Source organism: Leopardus geoffroyi, chromosome A2 (assembly GCF_018350155.1).
Source record: "Leopardus geoffroyi isolate Oge1 chromosome A2, O.geoffroyi_Oge1_pat1.0, whole genome shotgun sequence".
Lineage (NCBI taxonomy): Eukaryota > Metazoa > Chordata > Mammalia > Carnivora > Felidae > Leopardus > Leopardus geoffroyi.
The window spans coordinates 120,573,070-120,597,831 of NC_059331.1; the positions used below are offsets into that span (position 1 = coordinate 120,573,070).

At 43.5% G+C, this 24,762-nt stretch overlaps 1 protein-coding gene across 6 annotated transcripts in view; it reads left to right on the forward strand.

Annotated features, from left to right (window-relative positions):
• CREB5 (cAMP responsive element binding protein 5) overlaps positions 1-24,762 on the forward strand; it is a 402,224-nt gene that overhangs the window by 147,953 nt on the left and 229,509 nt on the right. For all 6 annotated transcript variants that reach the window (XM_045495174.1, XM_045495172.1, XM_045495175.1 and 3 more), the window contains one exon: positions 6,994-7,166. In XM_045495174.1, coding sequence (XP_045351130.1) covers positions 6,994-7,166 — 173 coding nt within the window. The remainder of the gene's footprint in view (positions 1-6,993; positions 7,167-24,762) is intronic.

Below are 24,762 nucleotides of genomic sequence, written 5' to 3' on the forward strand. Positions count from 1 at the left end.
CTGATCTGAACTTGAGCCCTATATTCCAGCGCTCATGTTTTTGTTCCCCTTAGAAGTCTTCTGGGATGAGTAGCATACTCTGAAAAAGCAGATTTTAAATGTGCATGTCAAAGCTGGAATTTTCACAAGGCTCTGTGCTCTCCTCTCCCTTTCCCTGATGCAAAGTTGCCTGAGATGGATTCTTTCTTATGTTCATCTTTCATAGTGTGGCTACACTAAGGAGAATGTTATGGAGAGAGAGGCAGCTGGCATGGCCCCTGGTGTCCTCCCCAACCCCACTATGTCCCCTCTAATACTTCACTGTCCCCTCTGTCACGGAGCAGCCTACTCTCTTAGTAGAATTCAAAATACTCACTCTGGTATTCCAGCTCCTGAGAGCATCAGAAAGAAGGAGTTAGGACCTTCTAGAATCCTTCCTAAACCTCCAGAGAGCTTAGTCTCTTCTAACACAAGGTTAGAACTTGTGTTATCCTGTGAATGTCTCAGACATCTTTTGGATGCAATTCATGGGTGTTTACATCGGGGAAGTTCTGAAAGTCTTCATAACTGCCCGGGCCTCATTAAGATGCAGACAATTCCAGGATTGCACAACTTGACTTGTAAACGCGTGTCGGGATGACCCTGGCTCTTTATAGAGAAACCCATAAAGTCTCCACACCTTGGCAGTTGGACAGAATATAGATTTGAAGATAGCATTTTGGGACCTTATGGGAATCAACAACCTTCTCCCTGTATGCTCCAACTTTTACTTTCATCTGTGGTCCACTTCCCTTCATCCTTCATGACCACGCCCTGAAATTATAGGTATTTGTAAGAACATGGGCATATATTCGTATACATTGCGTTGTTTTTTTTGCATATTGTATTCCAAGCCCATGCATGCAGAAAGACAATTACCACTCTACCTCAAACTCACTGAGTATGCAATCAAGACTCATTATGCCCTGATTCTCATTCCATTCACACCCTTTGTGTCTCAGAACAACACTGAATGGAGAGCAAGGTATATTGAAGGATATGAAGGGAAGAAGAAGTCAAAAGAACATGTGGAGAAATTGGAACCCCAGAGTGAGCGATTTAGGTGAAAATAATTTGTCTGCAAAATTTTCATCTTTGAAGTTTGAGAAATTTTACTTTGTGTTGGATCCGTTTCTTGAATCATGATCCCTTGGGTCTGGCATAAAGCTATAATTTTTAGGAGACTCATCTCCAAAAGCTTATGGTTATGGAGAAAAAAAAATCCATGTTTGTAGGCCCGTGAATCAGAATCTAAAAAGTGTGTGTGGATATTTAATGTCTCATAAAATGTAACATACAAAGAGACTTGTGGAGTATCAGAGCCAGAAATAATTATGGAAACCAGGTAGTCCAACCCCCTGCTTTTAGCAATGGGGCTATGGAGCTGAGGGGGGTTGGATGATTTATCCAGGTTACATGGCTGCAAGGAGGGGTAGAGAGCCTGGACTAGAATAGACCTCCTAACTCCTAAGCCAGTGTATTTCCAATGTTATCACAGATTACTAATCATTTGGCAGCATTGGGCCGAAGTATGAACCATGTATCGTAAGTGAGGGAATCTTAGCAATAGAAGAGACCTTAGAAGTCATGCAGCACTTTCTCCCTCCTGATGCAGAAATCCTCTTGGTGACATTCTTGACAGGGGGCCACTAGTCTCTACTGGCTTAACTCCAATGCCAGGAAGCTCAGTACGTGACAAGGCAGCTCGTTTAGTCTTTGGACAAAAGATCAAATTTGTATTTTTAGAGCATCAGTCCAGAAAGAGTGTGGACGACTAGAAGAGAATGGCATAGTATTAGTAATGGTAGGAGTTTTACTCTTTTTATTGTTTTAAAACGAGGATAATAACGCTGACCCTGTAATGCCATTGTGAAGGTTAGAGATGCAGTTTATAAAGCATCTAGCATAGTGGTTGTCTCAAAATAAGAACTCAAATTGTAGTCATCATTGGCTTTTATCAACATGATCCCATTTTTTTGAAATTATGCCCTCTGGAGTAATATAGACTGTATCTAATCCCACAAATATTTGAAGGCAGTTAGCATGACCCTCTAAATCTTTTCTTCTTCAGACTAAATATTCCCCGATTCCTCTACAGTTCTTCCTGTGATGCATTTTGGATGCCTTCATTGCTTTCATTCCCTCCTATTTGTCAATTTCCCCCTTAAAATGTGGTGGCCAAATGTGGTCAGTTCAGCGCGCTCTACAGTGGAGTAATTACTTCCCTTGAGCTGGACATCACACTTCTTCTACAGCAACCTAGATTTATGTTAGCATTTTTGGAGGCCAGATCACACAGTTGGCTCAAGTAAAACCTGATTCTCCTACCCAGAACATAAGCTCTGCCTCCCAACACTGTGTCAACTGCAGATTTGACAGGCGCAGTTTTTACATCTTCATCCAAGCTGCTGGTACAAATGCGGAACAAGAAAAGGCCAAAGGCTGAGCCTCGAGGAACACCTCTGATTGTTCCATGCGTATTGACACCCATCCACTGGCTTGATGACACTATTGTACCAGTTCCAAATCTATGCACCTATACTAGCAAAAGTAACTCAGCAAGATGTAGTCACTCGTGTTTTTGAAATTGGATATTTGATTTACCCAGAGGTAAAATGCCATTCTTTTATCAATGAAGACAGGTTTTGAACCCATAATTGGGAAAATGTGAACTCAGAAAATAATTTCATGTTTGAGTTACTACGTAATGCTTAAAGGAAAAAAAAAAGATCTTCTCTTAATGTGAAATGATAATGTTTGCCTAATTGTTTATTTTTCCAAAATGTTTTGAAATTACTCCCTCGGTCTGGGGGAAGGAGTGTGGAGAATTCGCAGATTTCATGTGTGGTGGAGAAAAGAGATTATTGGAGAATTAGAATATAACACTTAGGAGCCTTTTACATCTCTGGTTGGGGTCACAGAGACAAAGAGATGTCTTAAATGTTGGTGGGAGAAGGTGTGAGGTATATTCCTGGATAGTTTTTAAAATTCATTCATTCATTCATTCACTCATTCATTCTTTCTTTCTTTCTTCCTTCACTCATTCATTCTTTCTTTCTTTCTTCCTTATTTCCTTCCTTCCTTCCTTCCTTCCTTCCTTTCTTTCTTTTTCTTTTCTTTTTTTTTTTTTTTTTGAGAGAGAGAGAGAGAGACAGAGACAGAGACAGAGAGAGCAGGGGAGGGGCAGAGAGAGAGGAGTACAGAGGATCCAAAGCAGGCTTCACACTGACGGCAAGGAACCTGATGTGGAGCTCAAACTCAAGGAACCATGAGATCATCACCTGAGCTGAAGTTGGACGCTCAACTGACTGAGTCACCTGGGTGTCCCTTAAAATTCTTCTTAATGATTCTCATTAAAGAAGTAGTTCTTTCTTTCACTTAACATGCTTCCCTCTGAAGAAATCATTTTCTTTGTGCTGCAGCACAGATCAGTTTTTCCTGGTTTTCATGGTGGAGGTGAAGAATGGTTGTTGCCATACTTTGAGCCAAAGTGCTCAAAGATTCAGAGCTCGCCTTTTGGCATCTTCTTCCAAGGGCTCATTTAATATTTTCTCAAAGGCTTTCCTTCTTGTGTACGTCCCATGTTTGTGGCTTTCGTCTTAACACTGGTCTTTTCTCTTTCTCTAGCCCATAATTGAACAAATACCTTAGTATCTAAAGCTCTAATACCATAAGCATGTTCTGAGATCCCGGTAGATGGACAAAAAGTTAGCACTCTCAAAAACTGGCCAGGGAATAAAAGACTTCCTCATACTGAATATTTTAGGAATATCATTTTATAGTTTACTCACTCATTCAGTGTTTATTGAGCACTTATTGTATGCAGGCACTGATCTAGGCAACAGAGACAATGGGGAGTAAAGTCAAATTTAGTCTCTTCTCACATTGCACTTATGGCCTTAAGGAAGAAACATGTTAGTCAAATAATCAAAACAATTATGACCTTGTAAAAAGTACTGCAAAGAAGAGGGACAGGGTGCCCATCACTGGAGAGGTCAGGGAAGTCTTCCTCGTGTGATGCTTAATCTGAGATTTGAAGGTGGAATCAGGCGAAGGGCACAGGTAGCAGAAAAAAACATATTCCCAAGGCCCTGTGCTGAAAGGGAGCACGGGCAGTATGAGGACAGGAACATGCCAATAAGGTGGAGTGAAGAACACAGAGCAAGAGTGAGAGTAGTGTGAGATGAACTGAGAGGTAGGAAGGGTCTCCTACAGGCTTTGGAGATGACACAAAGAGTGCTGTCAATGTCTTCTGAACCATGGAAGCCATCTAAGAAGCTTGTGGGGGTGGTGGCTGGAGGTGGGGCAGTGCAGTTGGGTGGGGAGAATTGTGGGCCGTGATCAGTTTTGGTTTTTGAAAAGATCACCATGCCAGGTGCCTGGGTGGCTCAGTTGGTTAAGCCTCTGACTCTTGATTTCAGCTCAGGTCATGATCTCACAGTTTGGAAGATCTCTAGGGCCACATTGTGCGTACCCTCCCCTAGTCTGCCTCCGTGCTCACAGCATAGGCTTGCTTGGAATTCTTTCTCTCCTCTCTCTCTGCCCCTCCTTCCACTTGCGCACTCATGCGCTTACTCTCTCTCTCTCTCTCTCAAAACAAGCAAACAAACAAACAAACAAACAAACAAACTTAAAAAAAATCACTGTGACCGTATATGGGCAAAAGGAGAAAGGGAAGGCAAAGTAAGTGACAGACCAGTTAGGAGACCACTTTCTAGTCCAGGAAAGGAGATGGAGGTGGTTGGGTGTAGGTTGGCAGGAGGAGAGATAGAAGGATAGAAACAGATCAAAGATGAGTAGGTTGACTCTGCAGTACTTGGGGACTGCACAGGGGGGGTGATAGAAGAATAGTGCCGCGGGCAACCCAAGGAAGGTTCATACATTTTATATTCTTCTTTGGCAATCGAAAGATTGTTATTTTAAATTTTAGACTGTGCAGCTCTATTCATAATTTTTGATAGTACAGCGCAACAGAAAATAATTCTAAAAAGAGCCAGAAATCTTTCGGTGCCTCAGATCTATTATTGGCAAAGTAGGTGACTGTGAGCAAGGCAAAAACTTGGGAGTCTCTCTGAGGATCCCAACAATGGAGGAAAAAAATATTTTTAATTGTTGACTGCCTCAAGACCTCATTAAGACCCAGGGAAGTATGTTTGTTAAGGTTCACTTTTTATTTTTTTATATTTATTTATTTATTTATTTATTTATTTATTTATTTATTTATTTATTTTTAAGGTTCACTTTTTAAAGAAGTAACCCAGTTATTTTATTTTATTATCATTTGAGCTCAATTCGCTACGTCTCTAGACCCTATAAAAAGAACTTAAGCATACCCCTGCACTGCTACTCCAACACAAATCGCCGTTTCCTTTCATCTTGCTTTAACCAACCACAATATTTTCCCACGTCAGAAAAACCTTCCAGTGTAAAAGAGGAGCCTTTGGACCGCGTGTGTGTATAGACGACGGTTCATGCCTTTGGGATCCCGCGATAACACAGTCGGCTCACAGTCTAAGCCAGGTGCCCAGTTTCCATCTGGACTCCTGACAAACTGTGTGGTCAGGATTTAGAAATCAGAAATCTGGGAAAGGTGCAACGTGATGGACACAACCACCCCAAATACCATATATGTTATCACCATCATTTAACACGTAGTGCAGGAAATCCTGTTCTTTGCAGAAGAACTTCAAAGACCCACTTCTGGTTCTCCTGGGTAACATTTATTTTTTTCTTTGCTAACCCCAAAGCGCAGACAGATATATATTTTCCCTCCAGTAAATTGCTAGTGACACTCCATTTCTTTTCTGCCATCCTCAACCCATTGTCCAACTGACCTCTCGAATTTCACTACCCTTCTAAGCTGAAGAGCTGTGCCTAGCTGTTTACAGAGACCCACTTACTTACTTGGCTTTACCCTGCACTTTTCCTTTCTTTTCTAGACTCTGAATTTCTCACCTTTTGGCTCTACCACATTGGTAAGACTTCTGCTCCGGTGTGAATCCTCTTTTGTTTGTCCCAGTGACTTTCTTTTTTTTAAGAAGAACTGTCTTTTAAGACAGCTTTACCTTGCGTGTGTTACCTTACTTTTGAATTTTAAACAAAGTAACCTTCATTCAAGTCATCAGAAATAAGCACAGGCTGTTAGTTCCCTTAAGTGACTCAGATGTCACATTTTGCCTTCACTGGTTTATTCATGCAATGTATGTTTACCTGAGTGCCTACAATGTTCCAAGTACCGTGAAAGAGAGTTATGAATACAAACGTTCCTCATTCTAGAGGACAAGACAGTGAAAAAGTAAATGAATAAGCAATCATTATTCTATATTCCGTTATTCCATAAAAATTGTTAGAGATTGATTTTATGGAAATACAGCCAAAAGTTGCAACTTTGGCTCTTGGCATTGGATTCCAGACACTCTGTCATCTATGCCAGTCATCTATCCTCACTCTCCAGGTTGTTGAGCTTGGGTCATGAGTACCTAGATTATGATTGGGAAAGGTAGTAGTTTCCTGGGGGGGGGGGGGAAGTAGGTGGTTGGCCACTCTCATGGGACTGAAAAAGAAACAATAACCTAGTGTGCATGTCATTCAAAGCAGGATGCTGAACAGCTCTTCACTAAATCATAGTATCGTGCACTCACCATGGAAATTATTTTCAAACACAGTATATATCACACCAAGTCAGAGAAGACATGCATCAGATGTCCCTGATAGACACCTTACATCAGGAAGGCGGCAGAGTGATTAGTAAATTTCAGGGTGTTTTCTTCTGTGTGTTACTCTTAGGGTAAATAGTTGTTTCTCATCTGCTCATAGCTGTAAGTTATAACAAGATGGATGGACCCATGGCTTGCCAGAAGCCATAACTCTTTATTTAGTTGACATGACCAGATTCCCAATTTTGTCCTCTGAGAGCTTGAGAGTAGCATAAAACATTGACTTCTTCTGACCTTCCCCTCTGTCTTCTCTGGGCAGAATATCTCGATGCATAACACAGTTGGTGGGGCCATGGCGGGGCCCGGAGCTCACCAGCTTGGCAGCACCCGGATGCCCAACCATGACACCAGCGTTGTGATTCAGCAAGCCATGCCGTCGCCCCAGTCCAGCTCTGTCATCACACAGGCACCTTCCACCAACCGCCAGATCGGGTAAGGAGACTTCCTCAGTTGTCTCTGGGTCCTGGCTGGAGCTCAGAGAATGTTCTGGACTTTCTCCTTGTTTCTGGTGCTCGGATTGGGTGAGACAGAAGTTGGTGTTCCTGGCTGGTGTGGTACCACCTGGCCCTTAGAGTGATGCTTTTAATGGGAGAAGGGTGGGGAGTCCCCATTTGGTGGAAACTTTTGATCCTGGACTTTGCGGGGCAAAGCAAGGCATTCGGTGTCATCGTTTCTTCAGACAAGAGTTGTGAACTTCAAGATGACGGGAGAAAACCCCTTCGGGTGTGACGGGGAGCAGAGCATGCTTTCAGGACAAATGCTTAAGGATGGTAGAGGGAGGTTTCACCAGCCCACCTTCCTCCCCAACAGAGTGTGTCCCATTTTTCCTAGGATCTGCTGAGCCCAGCCCCTGTGTCTTCCGTGTATTTCCAGTCTTGCTTCCCTCTGATTATTCTTCTTTGCTTCTTTTCCTTGTTAATACATCTTTATTAGTTCTCCCCTTCCTCTGTGTTGGCCCAGGCTCATTCCTGGAGTAGAAAAAGCAAAAACAGCAAGCCCTTTCCCCCTGGCTTATGTAAAAAAGACAGTACTGCGGTATTGAGAAAAATTGGTAGAAAGGTCGGTTTCGTCAGAATCCCAGACACTCTGTTTATGGGTTGGAAAGAGTTTTCACTTCTGAGTTTCATATGACAGTGCTATCCCCTGCCTACTTGGAGTGTGGTCTGAGGACCAGCAGCCTGGGCATTACCCGCGAGCTTCTCAGAAATAACAGAATCTCTGGCCTGCTTCCTTATCTTCAGGATGATGGTTATGTGTCTTCTTTCCACCCTCGCAGGAGTAGAGTGAAGAGGAAATAGAATATTTAAGAGTAGTCAAGTTCCTAGGAAGAAAAAGTAGTAACTTAAGCCAAAGAGCTCTGATAAATTTATATTGTTGAAAGCTGAGAACTGCTTGCTGTATGTTCCCACAATCCTCTGTTTAAAATAGGATAGGGAGCTTGCTGTATTTGGTATGTGCATCAGAATTCAGTGTGAATATTCAGCTGAATATTGGATATGGTGATTTAAAACAACAACGATAACAACAACAACAACCCAAAGCAGACCTGCAATGTGCCAATGTGTCTTGCCCCTTTTGTTTCTTAAAAGATTTTATTTTTTAAATTGTTTTTTTAATACGAGATTTATTGTCAAGTTGGTTTCCATACAACACCCAGTGCTCATCCCGACAGGTGCCCTCCTCAATGCCCATCACCCACTTTCCCCTCCCTCCCAACCCCCCATCAACCCTTAGTTTATTCTCAGTTTTTACGAGTCTCTCAAAGACTTTATTTTTAAGTAGTCTCTACACCCAATGTGGGCTTCAACTTAAAACCCCCAGATCCAGAGTCACATGCTCCACGGACTGAGCCAGCCAGGCGCTTTCCCCTTTGTTTTTCATGTTTGTAGGAATTTCAGATCAAGAGTGAGCATGGGGAACAACATCAGCTTATTCCTCCTTAGAATGCTTCAGAAGGGGTGCCTTGTCTCCCACATTTCTCAACCTATCAGATGGGTTGTGATTTGTGAAGACCCATCTTAACAAGTGAGAGCTGTGGGCAGTGATGGTTTCGTGAGCTTGCCACGGGTACATTTGGTCTCCCATTTAAAAAAAAAGAATATTAATCTGGCCGTTTGAATGCTTGACTTTGTTGGAAGAAGCCAATGCTAAATTAGCTAGTAGCCCTGTTAAATATTTCTTTTCTTTTCAAAAGACCGTGGGAGCAAATATTGCCACCATCTAAAGCAAGAACCTATAATATACTACGAGGGTGGAGTGGGTTCTTTAAAGACAGCATCTAAATCTCAAGGCACTCCTTCACTCTAGTGGTTTGGCTTTGGGCAGACAATTCACAGTTAGGCCAGCTAATCATAATTATTTTATTTTTCTTTCAAGGGGAAAAAACATAAAATGTGTTAGAGTTTACTAGCAGTTTTATAACATTCCTTCCCCCCTGGAGTTCTGCCTCTCCCCTCGCCCCCACCCCAGCTACCCTCTTGGAGGCCCTTAGCATTCGGCCATTGTTAGTACAATGCTGGTTTTTGTGAAACAATCTTTTAAGGGTTAGCACGAAATTCTAAGATGCGTGTTGACTCTGTCAATAATTTACCCGGCTGGCCCAGGGCTGTACAGTTGGGTGACATTTCGAGGCTGTGTCACTGTGCCTGGGTGGGTGGGAGTGTTCCTCTGGTACATGCGACCTCCCAGCCCACTCCATCTTCTCATTTATTCCTTCATGTTTCTCCTGGTGCGTTCTAGGAGATAATTGTCACTTTTAGGACTCTGTCTCATTGCCAGGCTTGAGGGAGGCGGTTCCTTTTCTTCAGATCCTTCCCTGTCGTGCTTACCATGTTGATTCCAACCCACACATCCTGTCATTTCCATTTTCTCCATGTGACCCATCTAAAACCTTGCCCGGGTGGCCGTGGGGGCTCAGCAAGGAACAACCCAACCCATCTCACCAGTGGATTCAGAATGAAACTCTAGGTGGTAACATTTGGGGATGGTTGACTCTTTTATTTCTCGCAGCAAAGAGGAAATGAGTACTTATTTTAAAACATGAGTTCCCTCTGGAGACTGTGTCTTTAAATGAGCATTTGAAATTGCAGATAGTTTTTTTTTTTCTTGAGACTGCACAGAACCATATTGTAGTAATATTCTGATTTTTATCACAACCTCAAATATTTAAGTGTCAAAATCTGGCCAAGCCACCTGCAAATGTTTGCCATGGCTACTGGCCAACAAAAACAGCAAACAGCAATGAAAGTCTTCATTCAGGCTCAGCGCTTAAGCTGCATCCAGGCAGGGAGGCTGGGACCCACCTGTGCCCACGCACAGTGCTTTTTTGCTGCGGCCAGTGGGTGTGTTCACGACTGGAACTTTGTGGGAGAGGGAGGGGGCCGCCTGTCTCCTGCCCCCTCTTTTTCCTTCCCTTCTCCCGGTGCTTGGCTTCTGCTGCCAACCTTACTTTTGCTTTCTTTTCTGCACCTTCTTTCATGCTGTATTTAAGCATAAAGGCTCGGATATATTAGGGGTGATATTGACAATGAAGGAGTTGGAAATGGGAACAGCACGGTAGTCCAGGGAAGATTTTGAGGGGCAAAGCGTATGCGTCTTTGTAAGCATCGGATTTTCATACTTTTTGAGCAGGCACTGAGCCAATCTAGACCAAAGTGGGTGGAAATGCAAAAATCCAAAGAAATAAATTTATAAGTAGGTAGATAAGCGACACAGGCAACTTCTGTGCCATCCCATATCACCCCCCCCCCATCATGCCCTATGCCCAGTTCTGTCAAAGTAATGCTGTTATCCCAGTAGAAACTGGAGGTAAGTATAAATATCCCAAATTGTACTCGTGCGGTTAGGCAAGCTAGAAAAACACACGGTGCTAGAGAGTGTGGGAGGCATCCCCAAACTAGTGACTACTTGTGCTTAGTCAGACTGGCAGACGCTCTCTCAGGAAGAGTGTCTTTGGCTGATTGATGGTAGCATTTTAGGAGATAAGTTTTCCAGATGGGGAAAAAAAAAAAAAAAGAGTTGAGCCATGGGCTGTGGGGGAGACAAGTGAGACAGAAAACAAGCATGTGTTAAATATAGATGAAATCGATTCAGCCTTGGAGCAAATATGTGGCAGATTCCAAGCAGTATCTCTGCTGCAGTCATTTTTATTAGATATCATGTAACAGGCTCATTAATTCAGGATTAAGTCAGCAGAACCTGGGAAAAATGGTAGATGAGCATGTAGTGGTCGTGTAAATTCCCTTTCTCTGTCTCTTACTCTGCCTTTGTCTCTCTCTGTCTCTCTTTGCATGAGATACTTTTGTAGGAGCCGGTAAGCAATTGAGGAGGGGGCTATAATCTTAATAGATCCCAGCTTTCCTGAAGGAGTCTAGTTCTCTTTATGATGTAAGCGTGAGCAGGGAATTCATGCCCGGTGATTCTTCAGGAGAGTAGTGACGGTGGTATGGAGTGTGGCATTCTCCAACAGTGGACCTCAGTACAGGATTCTGATAGGTCGTGGGAGACACTGCCCCTCTACTCCACCCGTTTTCTTCCTGTATTCCGTTTTCATTCAAAATGTTCTACAAATTGAATCCTCTGTAGGGATTTGGGCAAACACGTGAGCTTGTTAGACAACTGCTGAAAAGTACTTGATGGTCATAGTTTACGACATAGAAGTGTTCTGTGCCTAACATCAAGATACACACATGTTCCTACGAAACCTCGTATCTTGAACAGAAGATATCTGGCTCGTTGGGGAACATTCTGGTTAAGATGTCAGGAACTGTGAAAATATGGTCAACCGCATGCATATTTGAAGCCATTAATGTATGAAATTCCTCCTTCGTTTTGTACTACTTTGAATCCTGGCACATCAATGTCCATGTGATGTGTAACTATGTTAGCAATTTGGTCCTAAACCCTATTTGCATGGGGTTGTGGTTGGACAGTTTAGGCCTGCTACTTAGCCAGAAATTGATATAAGATGCCGTAGAAGCAAACCTTGTTTTATGCAAAAATAAAGAGAAGCCAGTACGCGTCATAAATTGTACCTCCTCTTGCCCTTTCCGCACTTCTTTTCTGTTTGCAATCTCTGACACTATGTATTATACAGAGTATTAGGTGTGGCTAATACTTGGTCCTTGACGTGACCGGTAGTCATAGTAATAAAGATTGTTCTGCCTCAGAGCGTGTTGGTGTTAAAAGCATGCTACCTTTTCTACCAGAGTCATGCGGCTTCATTGTATAAGTTGGTGTTGCTGTTTGAGGCGTTCATTGAGATGGGAATGGTAATTGATTTGAGGATTTTTGTGTCACTGTTGCTCAGAAATTAAGGGAGAGAGGTTGGCTAATGGCGCTGCCACAGAAAAGCAACATTTAAAGAGGACTTAAGATAAATAAAGCAGCTGACAATTTGGGAGTGTGCTTGCTCTGTAAATGCATAGGTGTGTAAAACCACTATCCAGAGTTTTCTTTAACTTCACAAGCCAAACTGAGCATGAGTAAGACCGTCACTGCCCACCCCAGGCTGATGCTAGTGACATCCAGGCCAGCCTTCTTCCTGCTGGAGGCAACAGACCAGCAGGTCCCAGGGTGTCACTGGCCCACGGCCCTTTGCCAGGACAGCTTGAAGACCCCTTTGAGTAATTCAGAATAGAAGCCATTACTTCCTGCTTTGTGTTTTGCTGAGTATCGTGGCTGTGAACATTGCTTTATTGTTAGAAAGTTGCTGGATCTTTCACAGCCCTGAGAACATTTACGAGGGCCCTTCAGGGGGATGCTTTCTGGGAGGGTTGACGGACTTAACCATATGGCTCCCGTTAAATCCCATGCAGAGCCTTGAGAAATTACCTCTGACAAGGGGGCCAGCAGCCTTTCCACTCACAGAGTTTTATGTGTGGAACGAAAAATTAAGTACTGATACTTGAGGAAATATAAGGTTTCTTAACATTCAGAAGTTGTAATACCACATGGTATTGTGGCCAGATGAAGGGGGCAGAGCCAGAACACCAGAGCACATGGCTGCATATTCCAAGAGGTGGAAAAATAACCCTGCTCTTGTCTCTGAATCTGGCTCTTGCCTTGGATTCCTCAGGCGAGCTTTGTGTGCCTTGCTCCGCCAGCTCCTCACCTGGAACACAGCAAGGCTGGTATCTTCATCCCTTTACAGTGATATAAGAAAATACCACAGACCCAGTGGCTTAAATAGCAGACCTTCATTTCTCACAGTTCTGGAGACTTGAAAGTACAGGGTCAAGGACCTTGGTCAGAAGATTTGGTTCTCGGTGAGGACCCTTTTCCTGTCTTACAGACAACTGCCATTTTGCTGTGAGCTCACCTGACCTCTTCTTTGTGCTTGGTGGGGTAAGGGTAGGGAATGTCAGTAAATGCTGGTATTTCTTCTTCTTAGGAGGACGCTAATCCCATCCCACCCTTATGACCTCATCTAAACGCGATCGTTTCCCAAGTCCCTACCTCCTAATACTATCCCATGGGGAGTGAGGGATTCAACATATGAATGTGGGGAGTACACAAACATTTAGTCCATAAACAGCTAGTTGGGAGAGAAACTTGGAGGTCACCCCACAGTGGCTCAAGCTTTTTGTTAGACAAGCCCTCCATTGGTAATGAAGACAAAGAAGGAAGTTGACATTTATCCAACATCTACTATATGTCAGGCCCTGATCTAGCATTGCATGTTGTTTCCTATAATTGTCCAAGAGCCCAGGGAGGCAGGCATTATTTACTCCAGTTTCATTGCTCAAAGAAGAGAAGTAACTTGTCCAACATCGTTCAGCCAGTGAGATGAGCAGAGTTTTGAATGGAGGTCTGTTGGACTCCAAAGCACATGCTTTCCCTATACTCCGATGCATAGCAATCCCAGTGCTGTGGAAGACACATGAGCTTGTCTGGCCGTTTGGGAGAATCCAGTGTGAAGAGCCTCTGTGCTGTGCAGGATGGTCAAGGGCAGAGGTAGACACATTGAGTGGCTAGCAGCCGCTCCAGTCCTGCAGGGGCAATATATAGGAGATCGGAGACTGTTTTGCACATGGGGAAGCAGAGTTGGTCTGTACCTGGGAGCTCTGGCCAAATTTCCCCTTTTGTAAGAAAACCAAAGTCACTGCAGAGAGTGACTGCTCTTTCTTCAGCCATTTGGTTGCTCTGCCCTGGGCTTCTTGGTCTCAAGGAAGACCCCCCCAGCCTTTGCCCGGATGAACTATGTACTTCCAGATTTATTCTGATCTCTGCTGTGGATAAGTGAATTTGCCTGTGACCTCCTCTCCGAGGAGGATTTCATTTCTGGACCTTATGAACAGAAGCCCTGCTCACAAAGTTTCAGTAGCTTCCGTATAGGTTACTCTGTGTGAATCTGCCCCCGATCCCATTTTTAGAAACAGATAGGCGCAGATGAGGGTCTGCTTCTAGAGCAAATAGCCCAGGATCATTCACTCCATGTCCGTCGTAAATCTAGACAATTGTTCTTTTCTGCAACATATTGAAGAGATATGACTGGAGAACCAGAAAGAGTTTGCTCAGAGCTAAACTATGTTGGGTCAGAGGAGAGCCTTGTAAAAGTATTGGCCATGAGTTCAGAGGTGATAGGTTTAGGATAGTCCGAGCTCTGCCATTTAAAAGGTTTTCAACTCTGGCCAAGTGCTCAACTTCCCTGGGCCTCAGTTCCTTCATCTCTATATGAAAAGGTTAACCAACTGATTTCAAGTCAGCCCTAGTATCAAAATTCTCAGACAGTGCTTTTTCTGTCTCAAATTTATTTTCCCTCTTGGCTTGTTTTCTTCTGAGAGTTGAATTTGGTGAGAGCTCTAGATGATGTGTTTACGGATGTGTCCAGGTACTACAGTGGACAAGAACAGATTAGGGCTTGGGAGTGCTTGGAAAGAGGAGGCTGGTGCAAACAGAGGGGTCCCAACATATGAAGCCAGAGAGATCTGATTTCCAGAGTCAACTCCTAGGTGAATAACTACAAATTTATAAGTCTGTTCCATGGGAATGAGCATACCCATTTTACATTTGAGTAAAGTGAGGTTCAGAGATTATGTGACTTGCCCCAAGTCATACTAATAATGGCAAGAGCCAGAACCAGAAGCAAGGCCACCTACACTGCACTGTTCTGTGGGTCTGAATGAACTTGACTCCCCCAAGTTTTGGTTTCATTGCCTGTCAAATGGAGAGGTATCACTAGAAAATCCTCAAAGTCCTATTCACTAAAAAAAAAAAATGTAGTGATTTTCATAACAAGTTTAATTTTGAAAACGACCTGACATGGTACGTTCTTTGAAGGCACGGTACTACATGCATGGCTATGTGTAGTTTCCTCCTTTGCACTAATCTTATCAATAAATTGTTCTTTTATTGTCACTTTGCTAAAAGTATCTCATTGTTGGAGATCTCACAAGAAAAACGTAAAAGTAACAGCATACTAGTGAAAGATATAAAGCAAGTCCGATGCAAGAAACCTGGGCAACGATCTTGCCAGAGGCAGCTCTTTTGGAAAATGCTGTCCACTGTCTTCTTTTCTGCCATTATTGTCATTTTTGGGTTTACTTCGTGGAAGATTTGAAACATAGGGCTTTAGTTTACGTCAATATTGAGGGTCTTCCTAGAAAAGTAAACCTTGGATAAGGTGCCAAGTAACTAGACATTGGGGGTCAGGATATATGTTTCCCATAATACAAAATGCAATAATTAACTACCTTTCTGTACTTGTCATAGTTTCTACATGGGGATTGGCTCAGTATTTCCTGTTTTCAGGACCGGAAACATGGATGCCTAGCTGCCTCATGGCAGCTCCTGATGTGTGGTTTAAAGAGAGTCCCAGGACTAAGTGTAATCATTCCTTGGTGAATGCCAAAAGGGGTACTAACACGGGGAAGTGATCAGTGTGTGCAGTGCTCTGCAAGGCAAGCATCTTAGGAGAAATGAACCTGATAAAGCAGATCTGGTCCTTTGTAACTGGGAGGGCACTTTGCTCTTTTGAAGACTGAGCAAATAACATGGCAGTGTCTCAGTGGGCATTTCTGGTCATTTGTAGCTTTCATATTCTTAAGTACTGTATGTCTCATAAAGTGTGAATAACTCCGCCATCTGAACTGACTGACAGGTATTTTCTGAGTTAAGAGACGGCTGTTCTAGGAATTTGCAGATAGTTCATGGTACCCATTGCATATATCATGTATGTATGTAATTGGACATCTTGGGATTCAAAAGATAAATGATTCAATAGGTTCTCTCATATGTATTTTTCAATAATACTATTTCAATCCTTATTAGATCATATGGATTTTCTGTACCATCATTTTTTATAACTTTTCTGATGAGGATTTGGTCAAAGATTATACAAATGCTATGGGCATTTACTTTTGGTGGGATGAGAATTACACATTTTAATAAACATCCAGTTTGGTCTTGGATCTTGGATATAAAGGGGATCCTTGATATTAAGTTTCAGTTACATCCAGATGGAATTCAGTTTCAGTGAAGCACAACGCAAAGCCATTGTTGGGGACTGAAAGCCATAGCTGGTGGTTTTGACTGTACTACTCCCAAGTTCTCTACACAGACCCCCTTGATCTTGCTGGGCCCTACTTTTCCATCTTATGAAAAGAAATAATGAAACTAGATTACCTAATAAGTGCCCTCTTGTAGCTCTTAGGAGCAAGTTTGTTTCTTTACCACAACTAACACTCTACCACAACACTGCTTGGCTGATATGGATCGTGGAAGAAGAAATTCCATAAAATCGATACGTTCAAATTTAGTAGGCAATCCAGTCATCTATTTGCCTTGTATGCTGTGCTTTTGGTAAATATCAACGTAAAATTCCTGTAGAGTAATAAACATTCTTAATGGTACCAGACATGTTTAAAAGAATTTGGAGTTTTATAGTTTCACCCCCTTTGGCAAAGTGCATTTTGGCTGGTGAATAAATAGTCTGGTAGAGTCTGTAAAATGATAGGACCCTTGTGAGTGTGGGGTAGAGACACGTCGGCATGTGCTTGGGTTGCTTGTGCAGGATTGCAGAACTTTGCAGAGAACAGATGGCCCCAAACATCTTTGAAATGCCAGAAATGACTTCCCCAATAACCACAGGCCCATCGTATATTGGTTCAGATATGGTAATTCACAAACCAAATGCACAGCACTTCACAGCTGACCTCTAATCTATTATTGTCACCTCTTTCCATAATCCTATGCTGAGTCAGAGTATATTTTTATTTATTTATTTATTTATTTATTTATTTATTTATTTATTTATTTATTTTAATGTTTATTTATTTTTGAGACAGAGAGAGACAGAGCATGAACGGGGGAGGTTCAGAGAGAGGGGGAGACAGAATCCGAAGAAGGCTCCAGGCTCTGAGCTGTCAGCACAGAGCCCAACGCGGGGCTTGAACTCACGGACTGTGAGATCGTGACCTGAGCCGAAGTCGGACGCTCAACCGACTGAGCCACCCAGGCGCCCCCAGAGTATATTTTTAATGACAAAACTAAGCAAAAATGCAACTTTATAGATACATATTCCAAACGATAGCCTCTCTAAAACATTGGGAGAAGGAATTTGAAAATAGGGGCACCTGGCTGGCTCAGTTGGTGGGGCATGTGACTCTTGATCTCAGAGTTGTGAGTTTGTGTCCCATGTGGGGTGTAGCGATTACTTAAAATAAAATCTTTTTTAAAATGTTTATTTATTTTTGAGAAAGAGAGAGAGAGGGAGAGGGAGAGGGGCAGAAAGAGAGGGAGACACAGAATTTGAAGCGGGGTCTAGGCTCTGAGCTGTCAGCAGAGAGCCCGACATGGGGCTCGAACTCACGAACCGCAAGATCATGACCTGAACTGAAGTCAGACGCTTAACCGGCTGAGCCACCCAGGCACCCCTTAAAAATAAAGTCTTAAAAAAATAATCCCAACTAAACTGTGTACACTGTTATAGGAGACCAGGGAATTTTAAAGCCAGTTATATCCAAATGGAAATTGTGTGTGTGTGTGTGTGTGTGTGCGTGTATGTATACATTTCATAATATTTTGCTCTACTGGAAAATAATTTAGGCCATTTGACGTGTATGTTACCTTATTCAAAGCCCTTGAAGAATTCTTGGTATATTCTGTATATTCTAAATAGCATGGTTATTCATGATGCCCTGAATATCCCTTATAATCTCCCTCTTACATGACAATAAACTATACCAGCACCTTGGAACCACTTTTAAAGGATAGCCACTTGGGCGCCTGGCTGGCTCAGTTGGTAATGCGTGCAACATTTGATCTCGGGCCATGAGTTCGAGCTCCACATTGGGTATAGAGGTTACTTAGATAAATAAAACTTAAAAAAAAGTTTAAGTTAAGTTGAAGAATAGCCACAGTGACTGACAAGCATAATAAGATTAAACAAGAAAAAACTCACGTAGATTCACATGAGCCCCTTTACCTAATTTTCAGAAAATTGAAACAATTTCCTCATTATCTAGAAAATGACCATTTGGTTGATGGATTATGTTTTCAGGAGAAGCCACTTTTTATTTCTCTGACACCTTGACATCATTGGCATGTGGGATGATATACTTAGGTGCTAATGCTAACATCCCTGGAGGGTGGTGACAGCCAAATCTTAGAGCAGGGGAGGGAGAGTCAGCTCAGGTGGTGATTCCCTTCCTGTGAGGAGGAGGGCAAATATTTCAGAGAAAATTGGCTGTGATGCTAATCATGGGCTTGGGGCTTCACCAAAGAAGGCTTTGATTTACCCGGAGATTCTAATTTATAATACACAGTAGAGTGGGGGTGGGAGGGCACTCATCTGGAATCCTGACTCTCTCGCCTTTCTCTGTCCCTCGCTTCCTCCCTCCTTTCTTGCCATTTCCCCTGGAAAGAAAAGAGGAATACATCAAATTATTTATGTCTGTCATTTGGCCATGGCTCTGGCTAAAAGTCTGGATTTGGAGAGAGTTTAAAACTTTTAACTAAAAAGAAAATGAGGTTGTGTGTGTGTGTGTGTGTGTGTGCGCGTGCGTGCACGTCTGTGTGCAATGTCAATTACTAGACATGTCCCAATCCACCCTCATTGTGTGGATAGCTGCTATTTATTTAATTTAACTCCGTAGTCAAGCACTTTGCAGGAAACTAGAGGAGTGAGTTTGTCCAGATCTCTTTTGGCAAATGTGTGTGTGTCTGTGTTTGTGTGTGGGAAAGAAAAAGACAGAGAGAGGGAGGGAGGGTGGGAGGGAGAGGGAGACAGGGAGAGAGAGAGAGATGGAAAGAGAGAAAGAGAGAGAGAGAGAGCGCAACAGAGACAGAGGGACAGAGAGATTTTTATAAAAAGAGTGTGTGAAACTTTGGCTGCCCCACCGAAGCCACATACAACCAACGTTATATTGGGTCCACCGCGTTCCATAATTATTATTGCCATTAGGAATAATTATTATTTGCTTCATTGAGTTGGCAGTTTGGAGCCTGCCTGAGACAGAGGCTTTTCACAGGAGCTGTAGAGCACAAAGAACCGAGCAATCACCCACAAGTGCTTCAACATGTTTGGACGACGTTCTTCTCTTGGTTCACTTCATTGGGTTTCGTACACATTGAGCTTCAAATTGAATGAAAAGTTCATCAGATACAAAACCAGCATGAATGAACGCCCACACTCAGAAAGCTTTTTCTTTTCTTTTCTTTTCTTCTTCTTTTTTTTTTTTTTTTGATTAAATGCTGAATTCCTGATGTTTCTCAAGTCTGGAGATGAGAGTTCTCTTCATGAAGCTGTGTTCCTTGAATTAAAAATAGAAAAATAAATAATAAGTTGAGTCTTCAGTTAGAGGCTGGGTTTGAAATGGTATGAGAGGAAAATGTACAAGGACAGGAGGAACACCCAAAGGAAAAGCAGCATGCTTACTTAGGAGGCAGAATATTTACAACCTTGACTTTGGTTGTTGTTTTTTTTTTTCCCCTGATTTGTTTTCACTCCTGGAAACTCTCCAGATTCCAGATTCTGTATTGTTTCCTTCGCTTCTCATCCTGAAATACCTGTGCCATGGGCATCCCACACACCTTCCTTAGGGATCTCAGGTAGAGTGGGGCCAGGTATTTTCACCGAGTGGATTGCTCCCAACAGAATCTGTGCCTGGCAAAAGGCTCACCAAGTCATGAAAGTAAGAAGAGCACGACAAGATGTTCTTCCAGACGTTATTTTTCCCATAAGACGTTCCTGGCTTCTTGCCAATGTCTGTACCAGTCATAGGCCTGCGGGCACTTAAAGGGAACAGCACACACCCTCAAGTGTGGGGTGTCTGTCCCTTCTTCCCCTTAACCTCTTCCTCTCACTGTGGGTGTTTGTAGCCAAAGCTGCTGAATCAGACCCCTCAAGAGCCTCCTAAAAACTGCTGAATCAGAAGAAGAAGAAAATCCCCAACAGCTTCCATTTGACGCGTCAGAGCCCACACAACACAACTGAGTGAATGTCAGCTTTGTGTCTATAGATACCCAGTCTGTCCTCCGTCCCAAAGCCAACCAAGATTGCTAGACAGTGTCAGGGAAGACCAAGGGGGACCTCGCTAGGCGTTGGGGAGACACCATGTCTGTGGTGGGAGACACCCCCCTTAGCAGGTCAGGAATGGAAGCAACTGTGTACACACCTTCTCCCAGACGTTGTGCTCCAGTGGGGTGAGTGACGGGAACTGCTCCCCACCCCCACCCCGCCACCCACTGAATAGTGACTCCTTCTATTATTATACGTCATTAAACGGGTTCCTTGGGTGAACACCGCTGGTGTGAATAAGAAGCGAGTGAAAGTTTCACTGTAGTGATTTCCAGGGATTTGTGATCCTGGACATTATATGTAGGAAAACTGTTTAGAGGGAAAATATTCCAAGGGAGTATTCCTGTCTGGGTTTTTATAAAAGATGGCAGAATGGTACTTTAAAGGAAAAGAAATCTAGCGCTTTCCCCGTGGTAGTAAAGCTTGTCTTCAGCTAAGGTTGCTTGCAGGTGCAGAATCGCTGCCTTTTCATCTGTGATTTGTTTTAGGGATTTAGGGGAGGGAAAGGCCAGGGAAATGGCCTGCATCAGCATGGAGTTTAATAAAGATGGAACCCTAATTTGTTCCTTTTCAGTGGTAACCGTCACAAGGAGCTACGTCTTTACAAAGCTGTGTGCGGTGTATTGTTTCTATCAGTCCTTAATAGAAGTCCCATTGTTACATTCTCATTCAAAGATCCTGTTGTACCAAGTCTTACCATGGGAAGTGCTTCTTTTAAGGGTGTTTCTATAGAAAGCATTTGATCCCTCGTGTTTTAGTGATGGATTTCTCTGGAAGGCCGGGAGTTCTTCAAAGTCTCGTGATACTGGTTTTTATGGTGATGTGCCTGACGTTTCTTCTGTTGAGCTCTGTCTCTCCATTAACTGACTTAATTTTAGTTTCTTTTCTACAGTCAAGTAATGAAAAGAGCTTGCAAGTTTTGGTAATTGTTCCGGAACGGGGTGTGTGGTGAGTTTTGGGGGAGCTTCCAAATAGAACTATGCCCTGTCAGAAACTACAGCCACATTAGATGGCAGACCCCAAGGGAGAAGCGGTGATGTCACATTCTGGCATATGACGACACCAGGGAAACTGTTAAACTGCACACAGGTTTTTCCTTTAAAAAACCTGACTGCCTACTATGAAAGATGACCAGATAGACCCCAGTACATTATAATGTGATGTCTACGTGCTTGTCACAAAGATGAATCATTAGGACATAGGCAGCCAGAATCCACAAAACTGGGCTCTATAGAGCCTGCTCGGGGGCTGCCAAAGATTAGGGAGGTGGAGATTGGCCAGGTGGACAGGCACCCCATCTCCCAGGTACCCCTTTGCCCAGAGAAGCTCCACATTTTTTCACCCAGTTGAGTTTCTGCCTAATCATTTCTTTGAATAAAGGCTTCTACAGAGAGAAAAAGGTTTGAAAACTACTGGATGAGGAGAGTCTTCTCTCTAGGTACCACGAGAGAAAAAGCGAATTTGGGGGCATGCTTATCTAGGCACCATGATGAAGACCGGTTTCCTGGAGAAGTAGTGATGCCATCACCATTGTGGAAAGTACATGGGATCGGGGAAACAAGCTGTGGTTTCCAAAGTGATGGGGAAAAGGAAAACATGAAAGAACTTTTAGCAGCTGGTTGGGAAGGGAGAAACTGGTTAAACGGAAAACATAAAGACTTCGTGGGAATTTGTACATTTTAATCTCTCAGGGAAAGGTAGAGCAACAACAAAGGAAGTTGTGCTGTTTCAATTCACCGTTTCAGCGAGATACATTAACACTTGGGATCACAAGATCTGCGGCACTGAGACCCCGGCCACCCAAAGAGGCCGTGTTCGTGGACTGAGGGCCCCAGACGCCTGGGCCTCACCTGCCACCTTCCATCTGCCGACTGTCTCTCTTTCACCATTGCAGTTGGGCTCTCTAGGATTTCACTATCATTTTGAAAAAAAAAAATGTTATTTATGTATTTTGAGAGCGAGAGACAGGCAGAGAGAGAGGGAGCCAGAGGATCCAAAGCGGGCTCCACACTGCCAGCACAGAGCGTGAGGCGGGGCTCGATCCCATGAACCGTGAGATCATGACCTGAGCTAAAGCCAGACGCTTGACTGACTGAGCCACCCAGGCATCCCACGGGATTTCACTATTTTTTTTTTTTTTTTGTCTCTTCACAACCCCACCTTTCCCGCAGTCCAGCCTGAACTCAGCCTCTTGGCATCCCTAGTAGGACAGTCCCTGACTTCCTCCCCCTTCACAGGCTCAGCAGGTCCTATCTCAGAGGCACGACTCTGTTATTTCTACCTTTGACTACCATATGTGTGTTGTTGCAAGTCAAATTGTGTCCCCCAAAAGATGTGTTGAAGTCTTAACCCCCGTACCTCTGAATGTGACCTTATATGGAAACAGGGTCTTTGCAGATAGAATCAAGTTAAGAGGAGGTCACACTGAATTAGAGTAGGCCCTAAACCCCATGACTGGTGTCCATAGGAGAAGGTCACGTGAAGACGCAGGGAGAAGGTCCTGTGACAACCAAGGCAGAGATTGGAGTGATGCATTGGCAAACCAGGGAAAGACAAGGTTTGCCAGCAACAGATAGGGGCGCCATGGAACACATTCTCCCTCAGAGTCTCCAGAAGGTACCAACCCTGCTGACACCTCAGTTTCAGACTTTTAACCTCCAGAACTCTGAGGGAGTGAATTTCTGTTGTTTTAAAATCACCCGGTTTGTGGTAATTTGCGACAACAGCCCTAGGAAACTGATACACATGTCTTCATGTAATTATGGACCTGTTTGCCTTGCCAACAGAATTGTGGTTAAAAAAAAAAAAAAAAAAAGTCTGTCACTCTATTCTTTCATTCAGCTGGACCAGATGTGCCGATAAAAACATTAAGAGAAAAAATGCTAACTGAGAATAAAAATGAAACTACTCTGGAGAACTGGTATCTTGGAGTTGGGACCCGTTTGGTGGGATACCTCCAATTCTCCATTTGTACGGACAGAGAATGAAGATCAAACTCTAGATCAAACAGAGCCACCATTGATATCTGCTGATGAAAAATGTTATCAAAGATGCATTTTACCTGGGCTGCAAACCTACACTGCCTTAGAAATCCACTTTGAGGTGAACGGGGGAGAGTGGGATTTTTCTTTCACCATGCTTACTCTGCTCAATGGTATTTGCTGGATTCTGAAGGATGCACCTTTTGTTGATTAAGCCTGTCTACCCCATAATCTGCAGTGAATGGAAGATCAGCATTGCACATGGGTCTGGGGGCTTTTAGACTCAGCCTGCTAGAAGGTTTTTAGCAGCCGAGGACATTCTCTGAACATTGAGGGCAAAGGTACCAGCAACTGGTCTGAGGAAGGACTGCCCAGGGTGATGGGTTTTGTGTGTGTGTGTGTGCGCGCACGTGTGCGTGCGTGTGCGTGCATGTATCTTCAGACACTGAGCTTAATCACCAAGAGATTTCCTTTAGGGGGTGCCTGATTCCTTTCAGCCCCCCTGCCCCCCCGCCCCAGCCTGCAGGCTGGTGCTCATTTTCATGACTGATCAGGGTTTGAGCTGCTGTTCTCCTAATACATGTTTTTGAAAAAGGAAGTAGCTTATGTGGCAGCACTGGTCTTTTGATCTGTTAGCTTTTCTTAATTCTTTTTGAAGCATCCTTCTGACTCCTTCTCTGGCTCTGGGTGATTTAAAGGAAAAATCCTGGAGTTTATATGCTCCAAGAAACCTAATGCTCCGAGAAATCCAATAAAGCTCACCACCAGAATTGTGTTGGATGATGAGGGGGTATGAGATGACCACCCAGAGCAAGAGTCCAAGTGGGAGGGTGTTCAAGGCAAGTAGACATATACCTTTGTGAAGCTGCCATTGAGGAGGGGTCTGCAGGCTGCCGACACCTGTACGAGTGGGACCAGACTAACACTTTGAATGTTGGAAAATTCCATATTTTCTATCAGGGAAGTCTGTTTACCCCTCAGTATAATAGATACTTCCTGCCCCCCCACCCACCCCCCCCCGACCACCCCCCACCCCCCAGCCCTTAGTAGCTTTTTGTTCAAATTCTCACCTCTTAGGAACTTGGTGCTTTTGGATCCAGAGTGATTCAGGGTTTTCCTTTTCCTAATGGTCTCATCAAATCACAATGCCACCTTGATTTCTTCAGTGTTTTTAATAAACCAGAAAGCCGAAGCCATTCCCCTGGCCCAACCACTGAACTGATGTGAAGTGACACCTCCTGAAGCTCACGCTCTTTTGTGGTCTTCATCCTTGTTGGTCAGAACTCCGGCTGGGTGTTTTCCAAGCACACGTTTCTCTCCAAGTCCTGATGAAAACCCCACAGGTGAGCATGGTGGCTGTATGGCAGGCAGAGAAGAGGAGGAAGCATTGTTCCCCAGAGCAGCTCAGGACTCTGGGAGGGATCCAGGAAGGATGCTCTTACAATTTTCATAAAATAATAATAACCGCAAAGAAGCTTCTTGCAGTTGAGCCCAGTAAAAGCATCAGGCTAATCATCCCTGCCAGCCC